We start from the raw sequence: 19,852 nt of genomic DNA on the forward strand, positions 1-19,852 counted from the left end.
CTTAAGTCTCCAACAGTTTTAACATTTGCAATCTAGGGATGGGTTCAGCTAAAACATTCCATTTTCCATGCATCCATCTTCTGCTGCAAAATAAAAAGCACCATTTTGGCAGTATGGTCTTCTTCTCCAAGCATCCTCCAGTCTCTCAGGACACCAGGCACCAATGCTGCTCCATCCAACCTTGGCCCAAGACCTGCCCATGCCACATGCCCAGGCCAGGGCCAGCTACAGCACTGCTCTCCCGGGGATCTCCAGCTTTTCCTCCTCCTGCTTCTTGCTTCATCTGGCACAAAAACTGTGAAAAACCCCAGCTACGATCCAGCACTTTTCCAACACCTGATGGCAGCTGGGATAAATCCATTGCCTCCCAGCAGGAAAGATGGAACACAGCATCAGCCACCCCTTATTATCCAACGGTGCCGAGCGAGCCAGAGCCAGGATCCTCCCTGTCCCTCTCAGCTCAAATTACGATGCAGCGAGGTGTGAACGACTCCGGAGCAAAGAAAAGGACTCAGTAACCACTTTCCAGCAGCACGGAGACTGCAAGATAAGGATCCTCCCGTGGGCGGGACAGGAGCTGCCGAAGCAGGTGATGCTGACAAGGGTCCCCACAGGGTCCCGGTGGTCCTGCCGGTGACTTGGATGAATAAGCCCGGGCCATGCAGGGGGTGCAGGTCGCAGAGGGAACTAGCAGCAGCACAGAGGGAAGGAAGGGCAGCCCGGGAGCTCCCAGCAGTTCTCTGGAGCTGGGACTGGCCATCCTGCCAGCGCTGGGTCCTAACAATGACACACAGCTCTGGCTGCCCAAACAGATCTTCTCCAACCCAGGAGCAGCTCCAGGAATGGGGTCTCCCTTGCACTGGTGCTTGCTGGTGTCCCGGCTAGTACTGCAGTGGGTGGTGGAAATTAGGAAATGCTGGCTACTCCACCCCCAGCATCATCACAGAGATGAGGACAGGCACCACTCAGGCGTGCTGGAGCAGGATACCCCCTCATCATCTCCACATGCCATAAGGGTGGCCTGGAGCAGCAACTGGCCCCTGGCAGGACATCAAGCGTAAACCCAGAGGGTGACCCAGGGGATCTAAAAGTAGTCCCATTTTTACCAACCCTCAGACCCCAGCCTGCCTTTACCTGGTCCAACCCCTGGCTGGAGCAGGGTGCCAGGACTACTCACCCCTTTGAGGTTGCTCATGGCCTGGAAGTAGATGAGATAGGCCTTCTTGGGCTCCAGGGGTGGGTTCCAGTAGCCGCTGTAGGTTTGGTTGTCCCCCACGGTGAACGGCTTGGCTTCGGTGAGGCTGCTGGCAGGCAGCTCTGCCCCGAAGTAGTGCACAGAGCCACGGGACATGGCGTCGTCAAAGGTGAGCGGCACCGGGAAGCACTCCTGCCCCCCCAGCTCCCGCTTCAGCTTCTTGGGCCGGTCCTCCTCCACGATCACCTGATACGTGCTGGGGAGGGCCAGGCACGGGTTAGCTTTGGGGAGAATGGTCCTGCCCTTCCTTGGACCCCACTGTGCCACCCTGTTTTGGGGTCTCACCCGCCCTGCAGCCCCAACATACCTGATGGGAGCGCCTCTGCCCTGCGCTGGCCGCAGCAGAACTGTGATGGTGCTCTCTGACTCGCTCAGTGGAGAGGGCATGTCCCCGTAGTCAAAGGTGGGAGCTGCAACATGAGCTGGGGTGAGCCCTGGGGCACCCCTGGGTTAGGGGGAAACTGAGGCATCAGCAGTTTTGCCCAGGGCAAAGCATCACCCAGTGGTGTAATATGAATTATGGCAAATAAAGTAAAGAACCTCTGCAGGGAGTTGAGAGAGGACCTCTGGGTGTGCACAGGAGAGGTCACCAACACCAGTCTGGCAGAGGGGAAGAAACCAAGAGTGGGATCCAACCTCAGCAGAACCCAAATGCTCCAGTCTTGGGATGTGCCCAACAACAGCACCCCTCAGGATCACTGGTGCAGTGTGAACGTCCCCCACCCTGGTGCAGAAGCACACCTGAGCCATCCCAGCAGCACTCCCAGACCAAGGTGGGGAATTCTCCTCATGCCTGGTGTAGCCTTGTGGTCCCCCAACCAATGCTGGCAGCCACTGGGGTCCAGCTGGAGCTGCTTTGTCCCAGTGCCCCCAGTCACACTCAGCTCAGCCCATTTACTGCAGTTAATGCAGTGCCATGGACATGAGCAAAGAGCTCCAAGTCCTGCACAGCTTATTAATGAAGGCAAATGAATCTCTCACTCTGAGAGCTCAGACAGCAGCAGTCACCAACACCGGGCTGGCCAGACTCCCCGACAGGGGAGTCTAACCTAACCCTAACCCTAATCCTAACCCACCCGTCTGGGTACTGCCCGGGGGCTCACAGCACAGCTGCCACCACCAAGAGCATCTTCCTATGAGCAGCATCCAGCCATCAGAACACTCCTAGTCACCAAAACCACGGGAGTGAGCCAGAGGCTCCACAGAACCGCAGGACACCTGAGCGGAGGAGAAGCTCCAGCAGCAGGAATGGAGTGGCGGGACGTACCGGAGATGTTGGTGGTGATCTCGGTGAGTGCCGTCTGGCCAAAGCCCTTGCCAGTGCGGGCCCGCACCGAGAACAGGTAGGTGGTGCCGGGGTGGAGATTGGAGAACACGTGGTAGGTCTCGTTGCGTAGCTTGGACACCGTGCGCCGCGGGCCCGGCACGTTCACCGCAGGGTCTGAGGACTCAATGCTCTGGTAGCTGATCTGCAGGGACAGGGCACAGCATCAGCCGGGGCCATGGGAGAGGGGACAGAGCCCAGATTTGGGTGGAGGGGATTAAAGCGATTAATTCAGAGGAGGGGACGGTCATGGGGCAGCCTGGAGGCAGCCAGAGACTTTTTAAGGTTCACTGGAAATGCCGAAGGGCTCAGGGGTAGCAGCAGCTGCCTTTAATCCCCATGGCCAACAGCAGAGGTTGTTCCAGACCCCTCCAACACATCCCTCAGTGGGACCCTCCCATGTCCCCCGGGACGTGCCTCGTACTGCGTGATGAGGCCGTTTGGCTCCACCGGCTCCTCCCACTTCAGGAATATCATGTCCTCCAGCGGGGTGAAGGTGAGGGACTCCGAGGCAATGCCGCCAGGCACTGGGGAAGGAAAGGAGATGTGCTTGGATGGCAGCTGGAAACCAGTCTGTAAGGAGAAATCCTCCAGGAAACCCCTCTGGGGGGCTGTGACATTGTGCCCTGTGACAGAGCCACCACAATCCCTTGGCCGTGTCACCATGTGCCACCAGACAGGGCTGGTGGCTCCCCAGGAAGACATCCAAGGCACTGATGCTCCTGAACCCACTGGTGACACTTTGCCACGGGAGGGGGAGGTCCCCACACCAGCACAAACCCCAAAAGTGCCACTTCCAGCACCTCAGCCCAGGCACCGGCAGCAGCACAGGTGCCCAAGCATTCCAGCATGACGAAAAGAAATAAATTCCCTTTTCTGCCTTGGAGCCATTAGCATCCTGCGGAGACGGTGCCAGCGAGCAGCAACATCCTCACACGCAGACGCTCGACGAGGCCCGGCCTCCCCTCTAATTAACACCACCACAATAATAACTGTAATCACTGACGGCAATCAGCAGCGCCAGGATCAATATCCGCTCCTTTAAGGATGGATTTCTCTCCCCGAGGCGGTCAGCGAGGAAAGCGATGGCTCGGGAAGACACCGGCAGCATCCCCCGCTCCCAAACCTGGCAGGGGACAGCAGCTCTTCTCTCTGATTGGCTTTTTTCACAGCTTTTGTTCGGTGTAATTAGGGGCCGGGAGAGAGGGATCACCTCCCGTGCTTCCCACCGTGCAAACGCGCCGTTTCCACCTGATTTACAAGTTAATTTAATCAGAGGCACTGTGTCCTACACGTGTACACAGGCGCTTATTAAATTCGGGAAGAATTACGGAAACCTGTAGGGCAGGAAAGTGTGTACCTACAGAGATTGGTTTTTAATATACAGAACCTATACTATATATAATTATATGTTATTTTCTATTATTACATATAGTCTGCATTATATAGACAATTACAGCTTATTTTCTGTTATTATATGTTGTATCATTGTTATTGTCTATAGGGTAATTTATATCTTATATTATAATACCTATATATTCACGTATCTAAGTATAGGTATCGTGCTTCCATCCCAGGTTGAGAAAGGCAGAGGATGCACACAACAGCTCCCAGGTGTGCAATACCCCTCTGCTGTCCATATTTGCACACACATAATTATTTATGGAATTATATATATCTATCCTGGCTTGCATCACATGCACCCTGCCTGCACGGGGGAGAACGCACTTCCCGCAGCACCATCACACTGCAGGGATGTTTCCACAGGTCCCTGGGATTGAATTTCATCATTTCATGCACACACAGAATGAAGTCTCCAGCTGTGGGTCTCCTGGATCCATAGGGGCACCGAAACACCAGCTGGAAAATCTGTGGATGTGGCACACTTTCCTCAGTGTCCTGCCCACACACCCAGCACAGCTTTGCCCGGGGCCCAAGAGGGATGCTGTAAACAGCCTTGGTTGGGCCCAGTTACTTGGATTTTCCAGCCCAAAAACAGGGTTTACCACTTGGGATGGAGAGTTGCATCTTTGCAGCCCCAGGGGATGCTGCTGCCAAAACTGGCATCATGCCAAAATGAACCACAATTAAGGGTCCTATCATTAATGAGCCTTTGGCACCTTGGTTTACTTGCATGGGCAGCTGCTCATCCTGCAGTTCTAGGAGCTCAAACACTCATCATTCTCCCAGGCAGGCTGAGCCAGACACATGAGGAGTATCTGCCACATATCCACAGGAGGATATCCATAGATCCATCTCCATGAGACCAACTGTATACACAGCCTCCAGTGCAACCCAAGGGGGAAGCCTCCAGCCCCACTTAATTGAGGCACAGGGAAAAGCAGCTGGAGTGATTATAGTATAGCAAAAAGACATCTGGAGCTCCTGTGTTAATATTCCATAAGCAAACAGCTGGAGCAGTCACAGCCCAGTGAGAACAACTGGAGCAATTACAGCTGGAAAATAAACCACTGCCAGGGTAGAGCTGGGTGTCCCCAGTGGGGCAGGCTCAGGGCTGGGGATGTGGAAAGTGCTGGTGTGCAGAGGAAGGTGCTGGATTTAGGCTTTGAAGATGAAAAAGGACCTGGAGACACTTTCAGCTCTGCTCCAGCTCTTCAGGTTTTGCTTTCCAGCCTAGGAGACAAGAATGAGGATTGCACACATAAAGGCAAGTCCTGAGCAGGGGAATTCCATGGCAGGCTTCTCCTCAGGTGTCTTCCGGGGCTCTGGAGCCAGCTCAATCCTCTGCAATTACAGTTCCTTCACTTTAATTGCCAACTCTTGATGTTAGAAAGTGCTTTGGAGATTAATTTCATTCTTGCTTAACAGATGACTCCGTGAGAACCAGCGATGCTCCAGCCACACTCAGGCCCAGCAGTCAGCAGTGGGAGAGGCCACCCCTGGATGTGGCCTGTCACTGAGGGGTGGCACCGGACACACGGAGCCAGCTCTGTCCTGTAGCTCCTGCCATATCCACTGGATCTCCAGAGCCCAGAGTGAATCAGGCATTGCTGATGAAAAGGTGCAATCAGGGTGAGGGGCAGGTGAGGCCGGACCTGGGAGACCTCTCCAGCAGCGTCAGCTTCAGCAGATCTTCAGGGTAGGGCTCAACAGAGCAAGAAGTCCTGAAGCAATGCTGGGGCGTCCCTCAAGGATATCCTCCCACTCAGGTGACAGGGAACCCAGAACAGGAGCAAAGCTGCTGCCAGAAACTGGGGCCTCATCACTGCAGAGCTCTCTGCACAAACCTGAACCCACCCAAGAGCAAACTTCACCAGGGAAGAGCACCAGGGAAGCCAAGAACAGCTGCACCTGCCCGGGTGAACAGCACTTCCCCAGAAACGCAGCAGTGCTGAATCCATCAGCAACCAAGCAGATAAAAGATGCTACCTGAGCAAAAAGCATTAATTGTTTTAATTGCTGTTATTATGGCTGCCAGGCTTTGGTTCCCAATAACAGGTGAGTGAGGTGAAGCTGAGTATGAGCTAACTCCCACACCTTTCATTTGACCAGCCAAGGGTAAAATTCCACTCCAAGAACAAGGGCAGTGTGTCCACAGTAACATCCCCATCCAGGCCCTGAGCCTCTCAGCCCCCAAGGCACCTCCCTTCTCCAAACACCATCATTGCCAGTTTCTCTCACCTCCTGTTGCACAGCTCTGGGGCTGCGAGATCCTTCCCACTTCCCCACTGGCTCCGGAGATATTCCCATCCTGCCCATGGGCCAGGAGCCAGGGATGCACACATGCCTCAGGAAACACCTCAGCACCTCACCAGCTACAGAGTTCCAATTTTGGGGATGATGCACCTCCCTGAGCAGACTCACCATCCTCATCTGTCTGGAATATCACCTCCTTGCCCTCCTTGCGCCCCTCAGGGTTGGAAAGGATGAGCTTGACGTGGATGTTCTTGTAGGGCAGCAGGTTTTTGATGGTGTAGCGGTTGGCATTCCGCTCCATCTTCACACACTCCTGGAAGGTCTGGTTGTGGCCACTGCCCACGAAGTAGCGGTAGCACAGGGACACGGTGTACGTGTGGCAGCGTGTCAGGTTGTAGCCCAGCGGCTCCCACTGCAGCGTCAGCTGTCTGGACTGGATTTCGGAGAAAGCCAGGCCTTTGGGGGCTCGCATGGGCTCTGTGGGGGAAGAGAGATGGGGAGGGGTGAGCGAGGAGGCAAACGTCTCATGCATTTATGGGTCTTATCAGGGTAAACCCTTTCACAGCATAGGGACAAAAGGGACAAGTGTAGAGAGCAACCCTGACTGCAAAACTGGGACCAGTCCCAGCACAGGATGCTGCTTCCTGCACACAGGGATGGGGACACCACTGGGGACATCTCTCAGCCACCAACCCTGCAGGGACAGCAGCCCCCACAGGTTCATCTTTCCCTGTGGGGGTGAAGCAGAGTACCAACCCCACAAGCAGCCCCAGATACCCAGGGAAAGGTGCTTGCACCACAGGAGCCCTCATGCTGTCATCAAGCCCAAATCAGGCTCTTGAGACAAGAGGGACGAAGTGCCATCAGTGGGAGGGAGTTTAATCAGCTCTAATTGGAGTGAATGGAGAAGTTAAAGAGGGGACGCCGCTGCCAACAGCACACACAGACACACACAGGTGCCTTGGGCTAGCTCCTCTCCTCACCCCAGGAAGGGGGGCTGGGGGTGCCAGGAGAGCTCTCCCAGGGTTGCCGTGTGACCCACCTGCGCACTTGGTCCGGCTGATGAGGGGCGGCCCCGGTTTGCCCGTGCCCCCCTCCCCAGGCCGGGTGAGCAGGACGCTGATCTCGTACTCCGTGTCAGGGTCCAGGTGCCAGAGCTTGTAGGTCTGCATGTTGACAGCGTGGACCTCCGACCAGGGCCCCGAGGTCATGCGGTACTCGATCTCCTTCCGCACGATGGGGCCGTCGCCGATGATGGAGTTGGTGTTGAGCTGGATTATGAGGTAGGTGGAGCCGGCCCGGAGCAGCTGGGGGGGGGCGATTGGGGTGGGGGGCTCTGGAAGAGAGCGCAGAAGGGAGGTGGAGCATCCCCAGAGCCAGGCCAGTGCTGGCACAACTACAGGTGCCACAGTTTTATTTTAATGTTTACAGGCTGCAGTCGACACATTTCCAGTGTCTCTTCCCACACAAACCCACCACACTCGGGCTGGAGAAAAGGACCTTTGGAATGACCTAACTGTGGCCTTCCAGTATCTGAAGGGGCTACAAAAGAGAGGGAGAGGGACTTTTTACAAGAGCATGTAGTGACAGGACAAGGGGGAATAGCTTCACACTGACAGAGTAGGTTTAGATATTAGGAAAAGATTCTTCCCTGTGAGGGTGGGGAGGCCCTGGCATAGGTTGCCCAGAGAAGCTGTGGCTGCCGCATTCCTGGAAGTGTCCAAGGCCAGGATGGAGAGGGCTCTGAGCAACCTGATCAAGTAGAAGGTGTTCCTGCCCATAGCAGGGGGTGGGACTCCATGAGTTTTAAGGTCCCTTCCAACCCAAACCGTTCTGGGATTCGTGCTGCAGAGCACAGAACAAACTCGGATTCCTCACCCAGAGGACATGGGAGTTACCCAAGTACAGGAAGGCACCATGCAGTCTTCAAACTTCAGTCTGTGCCTGTGCCCTCCATCACTTTCAGAAGGCTTTAACAGCTGCAATAGGATTTCATCTGATCAAACCTTAATTATCTGTATAAGTCACACAGCCCGGCATGGTGCTGCACAGTTTCACTATAATTAATTAATTCCCACCTACCGCAATCAAAAATAAATGATCTAAGGCCACCAGGAATGGGAGTTTCTGGTTTTATGCTGCACAGTCCACATTTAGCAACTTGCCCACAGCAAGAAACTGCAATCCCAGAGTCCCAGGCATCCCTCCTTCCCCTGCACACAGCAGAGCAGCAGCAGCGCATCCATGACCAGGGCAGCTCACCCACCTTTGACGATGAGCTCGGCGAAGTTGGAGACGCCGGCACCGCGGGCGGACTGGGTGACACAGCGGTACAGGTCCTGCTCCGCCCTGGACACCGCCTCCAGCTGGAACGTGGCCAGGAAGCGCCGGTGGCTGATGTGCTTCACCAAGGCGGCGGGGACCACCTCGCCACTCTGCCTCTGCCCAAGGGACACACGCGGTGTCACGAGGGGCACCACGGCACCTCCAGAGCCACCAGGGGTGTCTCCAAATGATGTCTGCTTAACAGCAGGGGGATCAGCCTGCCGCGTCCAGCAGGGTTTTCTCCCACAGGACAGCTGTGTGTGGGGCGGTTCCGTCACCACCATTCCTCACCTGCATGAGGAAGCGCTCAGCCTCCGCAGCCTTGCCAGCGGCCACGCACTGGAAGGTGGCGTTTTGTCCTGCGTTCACCTCCACATCACCAAGGCGGGAGAAATGGGGCGCTTTCGCTGCCGAGGGACAAAGCGAGAGGTGAGGAAGGACCTGAGCTCTGAGGAGACCCACGGCAGGACTGCTGGAAAAATCCCTCCACACCCATAAAGCCAGCCAGGATGTCAGAGCTGGGCCGAGCTCTGAACAGGCCCAGTGCCCATCCTCGCAGCCTGGCTTCTAGCGAGGCACATGCTCCCATCCCCACAGAACCAGCCAGAGTCCCAGGGAGGGATGAGCCTTTCTCTCCAGCACACAGCAGTGTGGTGCAGGGTATGGAATTGATAGAGGGGGCAGCCTGGAAGAAATAGGGGGTGAGCCCAAGAGCCAGTGTGTTGGGACTGTCTGGGATTTGGGTCCCTGCCAGCCCAGGTGGCCTCTCTTGATGAGGACACTCAGGCCTTGCGTTCAGTCTGTGCTTTTCCAAGATTTCATAAAAAACTAAAGCACTGTTGGAGCTGGTGGGGATAGGGATGGAGATGCAAAAGAGGAGCCTCAGAGGTGCCCAGGAGATGGAGCTCCACCAGCCCAGGTAAAATCAGGACACCCAGGTGCCACCAGGCTGCACCCTGGCATGAGGCCCTCTGCTCTACGCAGGACCATCCCAACACACAGCAGCTCCAAGCCCTGCTGCCCAGCCCAGCAATATCCCCCCCTCAGGTCCCATCCCACGGCACTCACAGCACGGATAATTCAGGAGCAAAATATCATCCAGGCCCAGGTACCCCCTGCGCTCGCTGGAAACCACTGCCTCGAAGAGCACCTGCGGCACAAACAGGGGTCACCCGTGCCCAGGGGTCCAGGCTGGGGCAAGAGGGGCTGCTGGGCCTCACCTGATACTCGCTGGGCCAGAAGAGGCTGACTGCCAGCTCGGCCTGGTGCCACTGGCGGCCGTGCGAGCCGGACGCGTTCCAGACAGCGCTGCCCACCAGGCCCCCCGTGACCCGGACATAGGCGCTGAGGGTGCCGGGGCTGTGGCCGTCCCGGCTGAACATGAAGTAGCTGAACTGGAGGCAGTGGGTGTCATTCTCGCTCAGTGCCTGGAGGAGGAGGTGAGCTTTCTGGCCCGGGGTGTGCTGAGAGGAGTTCACCATCAGGTAGGAGCCTATGGCAGTGGGGGAGAAGGGGGAGAGAGTGGAGTGAGAATGGTGAAGGGTCTGGAGGGGTCTATGGCGGGTGGCTGAGGGCTCTTGATGTGTCCAGCTGGAGCAGAGCACACTGAGGGCAGAGCTTGGGGATCTGCAGCTCCTCCCGAGGGGCAGCTCCCATCCCTGCTCTGGGATAGGGACAGCACCCAGGGAGGGGCTGGAGCTGGGCCAGGGCAGGCTCAGGCTGCAGAGCAGGGAAAGGTTCTTCCCCCTGAGGTGCTGGCACTGCCCAGGCTCCCCAGGGAATGGGCATGGCCCCGAGGCTGCCACAGCTCCAGGAGCTTTTGGACAGCACTCCAGGGATGCTCAGGGGGGATTGTTGGGGGGTCTGGCAGGGACAGGGGCTGGACTGGATGATCCCTGTGGATCCCTCCCAACTAAGGAGATTCTATGATTCTAATCCCCCTGTTCCACCTCTCCTGAGCTTTGCCAGCAGGGATAGAGAAGGTGGAGGATGTGGGACCACAAAGATGCCCATGTCCCCCAGGGCAGAGGTCCATGACAGCTTGTGAGGATGTGCAGGACCTGGGATGGAGTCTGGGGCAGATGCATTTTGGGCAGCAGCAGGACCCTGTGGTGGGACCTGGCTGCTGGATGAGGAGGGGAGGATCCGAGCTGCTGTCTCCCCAGGGCAGTGGGGTCAGGAAAGGCTCTGAGGTCGCCCTCCTCTAAGTCTCACAGCTTTGGCTGCATCAATCCCCCTCCCCAGCCGGGCCCCAGCTGTTTAACTCCATTCCAGCTCCTCGTATCATTTACCACGCAGTTGTCACCACGTTTAAACTGTGCTCAGCAGGTACTCGGAGGGGGAAAACCTTGTTGGCTTAACGAGCAGCAACAGCATTCCAGCTCTGAGGAATGCCTGGGATGTCATTCCCAGACCTGCCTCATCACCAGCAGCTGTTGGGATCCCACCTCCCACCACCACCAGCAGCAAAACCAAGAGCCTCAGCACAGCCCTGAAGCCGCACTTATAGGGCAGGAAGGATCACAATCCCACAGGGGATCCCACAGGCAGCATCGTTCCCTGTCCTGATGTTCCAGCCCAGACAGTCTGGAGGCAGGAGGAGGATGCAGGAGTCCCAGCCCTTTGTCACAGCTCCCAGAGCTGTCCCTCACAGCCATAGGGCTGGCACACAGGGTGGATGGGATACAGGATGGATGGGAAGCTGCCCCACCAAATCCTCCCCCTCACCAAAGGCAAGGGGATTATTAATCACCATTTTAATACCAGCAGAAGCTGTAAGTAACAAAGCTGGGCCATTTATTCCATTGTTTTCCTGACAGTCAGTGCTTTGTTATTAATTAATTCTAAACTCAGGCACTTTCCTCCCATCAACTCCCACTGAGCAGCTCCAAGAAAAGCCTAAGGAAGGTGAAGGGGAGTTGTAGGGGGCACCCATCCATCCCCCTACAACACTTGGGATCGCAGGGGGCACCCATCTACTGCCCCAGAGTTTGGAACCTGCACCTGCAGAGACCCCAAAATACCCTGGGGGTCACAGCACCAGCTGGGGTGACACGGTGCCAGTACTACACGCACATCCCAGTGCATCCTTCAGGGACGGGAGCTGGAGCAAGGGAAAAAAATCCCTAAAAGGGAAATTTTCCCCACACCACTGACCCGTGTGGCTGCCTGGCCCTGCCAGCCCCTTGGGGTGACTACTCAGGGTGAACTAAAATGATGACAATTTATTTCCTCAGAGTCCAGCACAGCTCGTTTCACCCACTGAGGGGAAGCCACTATGTCCATGCTCCTCTTTTTTCTCCTCTCGTTTCCCCCAGCAAAATTACTTCTGCTCTAATGAGATCAGCCCCATTTGGTCCAGGCAACAGCAGAGTGGAGAGAGACCACTGACCCACCCCATGCCACGGGACATCTCCCAAAAGCCACCTCATTAATGAATGGGCTCTCGTTAACAAATACAGGCCCTTCCTTTACAAACAAAAAGCCACAGGACCAAAATAAAGAGGCCAAGACTAAAATTAAACCACTGATGAGTTATTTTAAAAGACAGAGAATGCCCATAAGGTACCTGGGAGCAGGGATGCACCTGAGCATCCCTCATGGGGCAGGGCTTCCCACACACACTATTTTCCCCTCTTAATTTTCTTCCTGGTGTTGCAGCACTGGAAAAAGCAGGTTCCAACCCCTCACTTTTGTGTTATTTTTATCCTCCTCTGCTGTAAATATCTGACATTAGCCTGAAACCCAAGGTGTGGGCTGGGTCTCTTTTATAAATATAAGAGAAGCAGAGGTACTTCAAACTGCCAGAGGGCAGGGTCCGATAGGATATTGGGAAGGGATCATTCCCTGGGAGGGAGAGGAGGGCCTGGCACAGGGTGCCCAGAGAAGCTGTGGCTGCCTCACCCCTGGAAGTGCCCAAGGCCAGTTGAAGCCCTGCTTACCCACAGGGAAGCGGCAGCTCTTTCAGTCGTGCTGCCCATCCCACAGGTTCTGCCTGCCACTGCAATCCTCCAGGGAAAACCCAAACAGCCCTGCAAGAAGAGGAGGGAAGAACTCATGCCCCCTGCTTCCTTGTCTCTGTGAGTTTTTCCTCCTACAGAATCACTGAGAGATAAAAATAAATAAAGAAAACTTTCCAACAGCTATTAGAAGCAGGGAAGGCAGGCAGGGTGACAGGGAGAGGGCAGCACTGCCAGACAAGAGGTGCCAGGGGACCAGGTCTAAGCACTGCAGCATCTGTCTCCAGGAAATCCCACTGGAAGACAAAACTGACTTGTGCCAGATCCTTCTCCTGTCAGAGCTGGCATGGGAATCAGGGAACCATTCCCCACTTCTGTGCTAAGCATCTCCCAAAGCAGCCCTAGCACCAAGGGCTGATCCACCACCACCACCACAGCGCCCTTGGACACACTGCAGCAACTCCCATGGGTGCAAACAATCGGGCTTCGGTGTCCAAGGGTTTTATGGATGTGTAGCAGGACCTGATTGGGAAGTAGAGCTGGAGCTGAGAGCTGAAGGAGCAACTCCTTGGATGGGATGGAGAGACATCAGAGCTCTTCAGGGTGGGGACAACAGCTCAGTCCCCCGCAGCACAGGGACAAGGTTGTGCAGGGATACAGCAGCTCCAGGCACCGAGAGGCTCTGATGCACATGGGGTTTCCTAATGTCAGTGAATTTGGAAGGAAAATCTAGGAAAAAGCACATTTGAGGAAAAAACCCACCCACAAATATGTTGTTTTAATATTTTGAGTGAAGGACCTTAGAGCCCCTTTCAGTGACAAAAGAGACTTCAGGAAAGCTGGAGAGGGACTTGGGACAAGGCTTGGAGGGACAGGACACAGGGAATGGCTTCCACTGCCAGAGGGAAGGGCTGGATGGGAGATGGGGAATTGCTCCCTGGGAGGGTGGGGAGGCCCTGGTGAAGTGTGCCCAGAGAAGCTGTGGCTGCCCCTGGATCCCTGGGAGTGTCCAAGGCCAGGCTGGATGGGGCTTGGAGCAGCCTGGGACAGTGGAAGGTGTCCCTGCCATGGCAGAGAACGAAACTGGATGAGTTTAAAGATCCCTTCCAACCCAAGCCAGTATGGGATTGCAGACTCACACCTGTCTTACCCAGCTCCCAGCAGCTGCTCCTTTAAAGAAGGAACAATAAAGAGACAAAGAAAAAAAAAATCACAATTACAAAGTGAAAGAGACCCATCCATCATCTTTAGGTGAAAGAGAGACAAGTCAAGAGAAGGGATGTTTGGTCCAAACCAAACAAGAGAGCAAGGGGAGAGTGGGATGGAAAGGTAGCAGCAGGCTGGCCAGCAGCCAGCACCCGCTCCAATAAATCCCACACTCCTTGAAACTGGCTGATCTCCAATAAAAACTCATTTTAATCTGAGACCACAAGACTCCTTTGGAAAGTGCTCCCTGGAGAGGCCCTGGCGCTGTGAAATCCCTTTGATCCCCTGAGCTGCTGCAAGGACCAAGGGGGTGACAAGGCTGCAGGAGCCTCATGCACAGCTCCCCACCCAAAATGGGGTAAAACCACCCAAAACCAAGGTCCCTGCACACCCCTGGTGTCCCAAGACCATGAGCAGACAGCATCAATGTGGGCTTAGGGGAGCTGCAGGGAGAAGCATCCTCTTCCCAGGGTGACGCTGCAACATTCACACCACCCAACCTGAGATGCCACACTCACTTCCCCATCAATCCTGGAGTTTATTCCTTAAATTCTTTGTGCTCCTCTAAGCCCCCATCTCCTGCTGACCCACGATGTTTTCCTCAAGTAGGGAGAGAAGCCCCATTCCACCTCCAGCCCCCTGCAAGCCCTCAAGCTTCAAACTGGGGCAGTTCACTGCAGATTTTAAATTACAGCTGAATATTGAGCAGCAAACTCAATTACAGGTTTCAGACTCCATCACGAGCCACCTCAACCCTCAGCTCTGCTTTCCCCAGGAAACCCCCCCCGGACACACACCAATTAGGATAGCTCAGTTTAAAGATTTTTCCAAATACTTGGAAAAATCATTAAGGGAGGAGCAGGGATCTGTCAGCAGATCCCTGAGGGTTGTTTGCCCTCACCCAGCACACAGGATATGCCAGGATGGAAGGAAAAGGTGATGGGGAAAGGTAATGGCAGAGGAAAGTTAGTGGAGGGGAAAAGCCAAATTAAGCCCTGGCATGAACAAGGCACAAGACAAACAGCTGGGGGCAGGTTAATGGAACAGTAAAGAATTTCCTATAAAGCAGGTAATATTTTAATAGACAGAAAATATTATTTTTACTGATGAGCTCTAAACCAGCCCTCCTGCCTTTCTGCCCATCCTCAGCACAAGACGTGGCCTGAAGATTCAGGCAGGAGTAATAGTCCCAAAAACAAGGAGCATCCCAAGTCCAGTGAACCTCACTGACCAAATGGGTTCAGGGATGACTCAAGGGGGTCACAGCAGGACAGACCTCAGAACAGGGAGTGTGCAAAGCCCCCAGATGCAGCTAGGCATGGTACCCACACCATCCTCATGGAGAGGGGAGCTCCTCACAGCTGCCTGGCGAGCTCTGCTCCCCTAGCCTGGCCACCAGAGAGGACATGGACCCAGAAAATAACAAAAAACTGTTTAAAACCAATGAGATCTTTTTAAAAGTCCATTTTAATTTTCTTCCTTACCACTTCCAAGACTTTGGAGTTGCCTCCAACTCACACGCCCTTCGCCACACTTGAAAAACAATGAAAAAAACCATGGTTTTTTTTCCCCACTTACCACGTAACCAAGGAGGAGCTAAGCCTAAAACACTGCAGGAATTAAACCAGGAGGAGGCACATGGTCCAGCCCTAGGGTATAGGACGTGTAGGCAGGGTAGGGACAGAGGCTCCCAGGGACACGGGGGACCCCGGGACTCACCGTGAGGCAGGTCAGGCGGCAGGTGAGGCATCAGGTAACTGCGGATGAGCTCCCAGTCAAAGTCATCGTCCTCGCCCTGGCTGTACTCGCACTGGTTGGGGTCACTGTCCTCCTCGAAGGTGCAGCCAGCTGCGGGGACAGACCATTCAGCCCCTGAGATCCCAGAGCAGCTGCTCCCTCCCCAGAGCCCACCAGGACAGTGCGGTACCCCTGGAAAGCTGGGGGGCTCCAGGCATTGCCCAAGGGCACTGCAAGCAGGGGTCTGACCCTGGGTGCTCCTGTGCAGCTCCACCAGTGACACAAGCTGGCAGGTCTCAGCAACAGGAGCAGGATGCAGCTCCCAGCTTTGCTTCTCAAGGGTCAGTAATACAAGAGGTTTCCCCCAAGAAACAGCACTTGGCTGTGGTGGCCACATAAAATTCCTGCTTTGATCCCAATCCTCCACCTGTGGATTGGGCTCTTGGGAGTCTGTCCACGGCCTGGTGAGTGTGGCAGTTCTGAGCCAGGACCTCCAGCCCCCCTGAAAACAGCACTGAGCCCCCCCTTGGCACTGCTGAGTCCTTGTGGCAGTTATATTTAATTACAGATTTATCTCCTGGGGGTCTGAGGGTGTTTACACAGCATCCTCCTGTTCCACAGCATGCTTGGCTGACCATGGAGAAGGGGAGCAAATGCCAAAAGGCCACTTGTTCCCACGGGAGGTGACACAGAGAGAGCCCCCTCCCACCATCCCACATTCCAGTCCTCCCCCATTTTCCAGCTCCTCATCACCCCACATCCAGCCCTCCCATCATCCCACAGCCCACTCCCATTTTCCAGCTCCCCCATCCTCCCACATCCATCCAACCCTGGAGCTCAGGTCGGCTTTGACGTGGGGCCACTGGGGGCTGCTTGGTTCACACTGCCCCATTGTCCCATTAAACCCACGATTACAGGGACCAGGGCACGGCGCTAATTAACGGGGCCTGGGCTGACGAGGGGCCCCAGGAAGCCCTGAGCAAGCGGAATGAACAAAGGCAAATATCCCCTAATGGGCTGGCAGGAAAACAGAGCTGGGCCAAGGGATTATTTCCACTGTTTTCTTCCTATTTTATCCCAAATTACATCAGTAATTCCCCCCGCCACCCAGGGATTTGGCAGTTAATGGCCTCACTGCCGGCACGGGTTGTGATTCCCTGTGCTCAGGGATGCTTGGATGCAACACTTAGTCAAACATGAGTCCAAACACTGGGAAAAAAGCCCATAAGATGCCCAGGAAATTTCAATTCCCAACTCTTTCATATACAAGAAGACATTTGTGCCTTTTCTCGCCCCTTTGCACTCATTTTTTAAAGCACGAGGGCACATTACAGCTCCATCGCCAACTGTTTTTTCCTCTCCGAGCCGTAAGAAACTTCTTTTTAAAAACTGAAAGCAAATTCTCTCCTATTCATATGTCTGGAGGCACTGAGACATCACAGCTTTCTTAAAGCCCTTCCCGAAATGGAGCGTCTGCCCAGCCCACGTGCGGATGCGCCCCCGCAGCACAGCCCCTGGTCCTCAGCTCTCACCACGAGACGTGTCGGATTTTAGAGTCTGGAACTTGGCTGCACTTTCCAATGGGAGGAAAAGCACAAATCTGTCAAAATTTTCCAGGAAGGAAGGAAAATAAAGTAAACTTCAAAATAAAACAGTGTCAGAGAATAAGTGCCAAGTGATTTAAAAGAAAAAAAAAAATTCCAAGTGTTTCTTTCCAAGATCTGCTGAGCGGGATATTCTGGGAGGCAGAAATTTGTTCTTGGGGGATTATTTTTTGGCCTGAGAAACCAGAGCAGAGACAATGTTTCAGGCTGGCAGAGCCCCATTTCCCAGGGAAAAGTGATTTCTTCACCCCCAATAAACTATTCCCAGCCGGTGAAAACATCATGAGATATGTATCTTCCTCTTCCTCCTGGACTGCAGCCCCCCACCCAAATCCCACTGCCACTCCCAGCACAGCCACTGCTGTCAAGCCATGGCTCCATCACTCCACAACTGCATCCTCAGCCACCCACAAGATGATGCCTGGGCTCCAGAAGTTTAAAATGCAATTACAGAGCAGATATTGTGCTGGCCCAGCTGATCCATCTCCCTCCAAGGACAGGTTTATTGCCATGGCTTTTCCCAGCCTTCCCTCCCACCCACGGCACAAAATGAAGGCAGTTCCACTGGCCACTCCATTTTCCTGACTAATTTGTCCATGATTTGTACACACAGGGAAAAAAGCCAAAGGGTTTCACAGAGCTTTGGTTTTCCAAGAGTTATTTATGGGATACTTCTGGCACCATCTCTCCCCAGCCAAGGACAGGGCTGGGAGAAGCTCTACCTCCAGCGTGTTCTCCCTCCTCATCACAAGATTAAGGGGATAAAATCAAGACTTGAGCAATTAAATGCCAACAACCCAACTCCACAGGAGGTGGCTGGAGGTGCTCCAGCAGCTGTGGAAAGTCAGAGAGGGGAAACCCAGAGGAATCCGCAAAAAATGTTTCATCAGGACATTTGCAAGGAGGGCAGGGAGGCTGCAACCCAAAATATCCGCCTGCAGCAGTGGGAGGGTTATTCCATCCCAAGGGCAGCTGGACAGGGACTGTGGGCGTTGGGTGAGACTGTTCTGGGTGTGGATACGCCCTGAAAATGAACCAAGGAGTTCCCGGTTCCCTGGGCTGGCTCCAGGCCAGGGTGACAGCAGCTCCGGGCACGGAGGTGAAGGCAGCGAGCGCAGGAGGTGAAATCCCAACATGACAGCAGCTAAAAATACTGCAGGGAGCTGGAGGTCTGCCCCCGGGGGTGGGATGTGTCTGAGACACTGCCTGAACACCCCAAAGCTGCCTGCATCACCCTGAAAACAGATCCTGCCCCACACACGAGAGGCAGCCTGTGCCAAGGATGAGATGTGCCCCGTTAAGCACCCCACACAAAAATCCCGTAGCATCACAGCATTGCTGGGCAGAGGAGAGAGAGGTATGAGCACCAACATGGGGGTTTAACACCAGAGGGACCAGAATTTTTTTTAAAATAAATAAAAAAGAGGTGGTTTGAGAGATTTGCTAAGGAGATGGGGATCAGTGCTGCTCAGCCTCCTCCAGGTACTGCTGCCACCTCCATGGATCCACTATGTGCCCAGACGGAAGAGAGCAGAGAGACAGGCACTAATGTAGAGTTTAAACACCAGATGAAGCAAAATTGTTTGAAAGAAAGCAAAAAAAGCTGGCCTGGGGTTTGTCAGAGAGCCTGTTAGCAGGCTTAGCATCCCCCCAGGTACCACTGCAGCACCAGGGCATGCTGAGAGAGCAGGCACCAACATGAGGGTTAAACACCAGAACGACTAGATTTTCTTAAAAAGAAAGAAAAGTAGATGGCTTGATGGATTCACCAAGGAGAAGAGCACCACTGCCACCCAGCATCCCCCTCTACAGGGATGGAGAGGAGGAAATCTGGGGAGGGACTAGTGATTCACAAAGAAGAGGGAGGAAAAGAAAGACCAAACAGCCAAGTACAAAGGACAGCATCTAATTAATTCTCCATGGCCACCGAGGAACGTGGCCGCCTGCCCACAGCCCACCCCGCGCTCTTTCATCCACAGAGTCTACACTGCTCTCGCTTCAAAGTTAATTACACACTTAAACCTTTCCTGTTTAACCTCCTGCACCATGAGACATGATCCATGGCTTCTCTTGCCTTTTACTGAGCAGACTGGAGAAGGCTCCTGTGCCAAAGGGCACCCCAGCACCATCCGGGATTGGGATCACAGCCCGGCACCATCCGGGATGGCAGGATTGTGCTCTCCCCCACCCAACACCCTCTGGGGCATCATCTGATAGGAACAATACACCAATAATGTCCCAAAATGGGGAGAGGCTTTATGAAAAATGGGTTCATACCAAAACTTTATAAAGTGCTGCTTCCCTAGAGCCAAAAAATATGGTGCAGCCACACAGGATACCTGTCCTGATGGGAAAAAAATCCCATTTTGCTCCCACTCTGGCTTAGACAGGACTGGATCAGCCCCATGGTCATCTCTGGGGTGCAGCATCTTAAGAGTACAAGCCACAGCACCCCAAGGCACAGGCAGCAGCCAGGGGAGATAACACTGGTCATCTTTCAGAGCAAGATAAATTTTTTATTCATGGCCTTTTCCAACAGCTCCAGTCCTTCACCCAAAGTAATTCTGAGCAGGAAATGAGGAGGATTCAGGTATCCACAGGACACATGCCACACTGCCCTGGCAGCCAAGTGCAAATACCCTGCAGAGTGAAACCATCATCTGACCACACTGAGACGTGGCAGGGGGTGAACAGAGCTCTCTTGTCATCAAATCTGGAGTTTTCACTGCCTCCCAGGAGAAGAGATGGAGCCAGAGGCTTCACAGTTGCACACCCCCAAACTATC

At 54.4% G+C, this 19,852-nt stretch overlaps 1 protein-coding gene across 3 annotated transcripts in view; it reads right to left on the bottom strand.

Moving 5' to 3' along the window:
* Positions 1 to 19,852, bottom strand: part of PTPRU (protein tyrosine phosphatase receptor type U) — a 57,014-nt gene that overhangs the window by 25,569 nt on the left and 11,593 nt on the right. For 2 of the 3 annotated variants that reach the window (XM_063419181.1, XM_063419182.1), the window contains exons 2-12: positions 15,446 to 15,574; positions 9,782 to 10,053; positions 9,630 to 9,711; positions 8,853 to 8,968; positions 8,503 to 8,677; positions 7,279 to 7,572; positions 6,405 to 6,713; positions 2,997 to 3,106; positions 2,523 to 2,724; positions 1,563 to 1,665; positions 1,178 to 1,451 (exon numbers count right to left, since the gene is read on the bottom strand). In XM_063419181.1, the coding sequence (XP_063275251.1) occupies positions 1,178 to 1,451; positions 1,563 to 1,665; positions 2,523 to 2,724; positions 2,997 to 3,106; positions 6,405 to 6,713; positions 7,279 to 7,572; positions 8,503 to 8,677; positions 8,853 to 8,968; positions 9,630 to 9,711; positions 9,782 to 10,053; positions 15,446 to 15,574 (2,066 nt within the window). Of the gene's footprint in view, positions 1 to 1,177; positions 1,452 to 1,562; positions 1,666 to 2,522; positions 2,725 to 2,996; positions 3,107 to 6,404; positions 6,714 to 7,278; positions 7,573 to 8,502; positions 8,678 to 8,852; positions 8,969 to 9,629; positions 9,712 to 9,781; positions 10,054 to 12,502; positions 12,593 to 15,445; positions 15,575 to 19,852 lie in introns of those variants that run through there. The other variant, XM_063419183.1, reaches the window with a different exon arrangement.

Source organism: Prinia subflava, chromosome 24, assembly GCF_021018805.1.
Source record: "Prinia subflava isolate CZ2003 ecotype Zambia chromosome 24, Cam_Psub_1.2, whole genome shotgun sequence".
In the NCBI taxonomy this organism is placed as follows: Eukaryota; Metazoa; Chordata; class Aves; order Passeriformes; family Cisticolidae; genus Prinia; species Prinia subflava.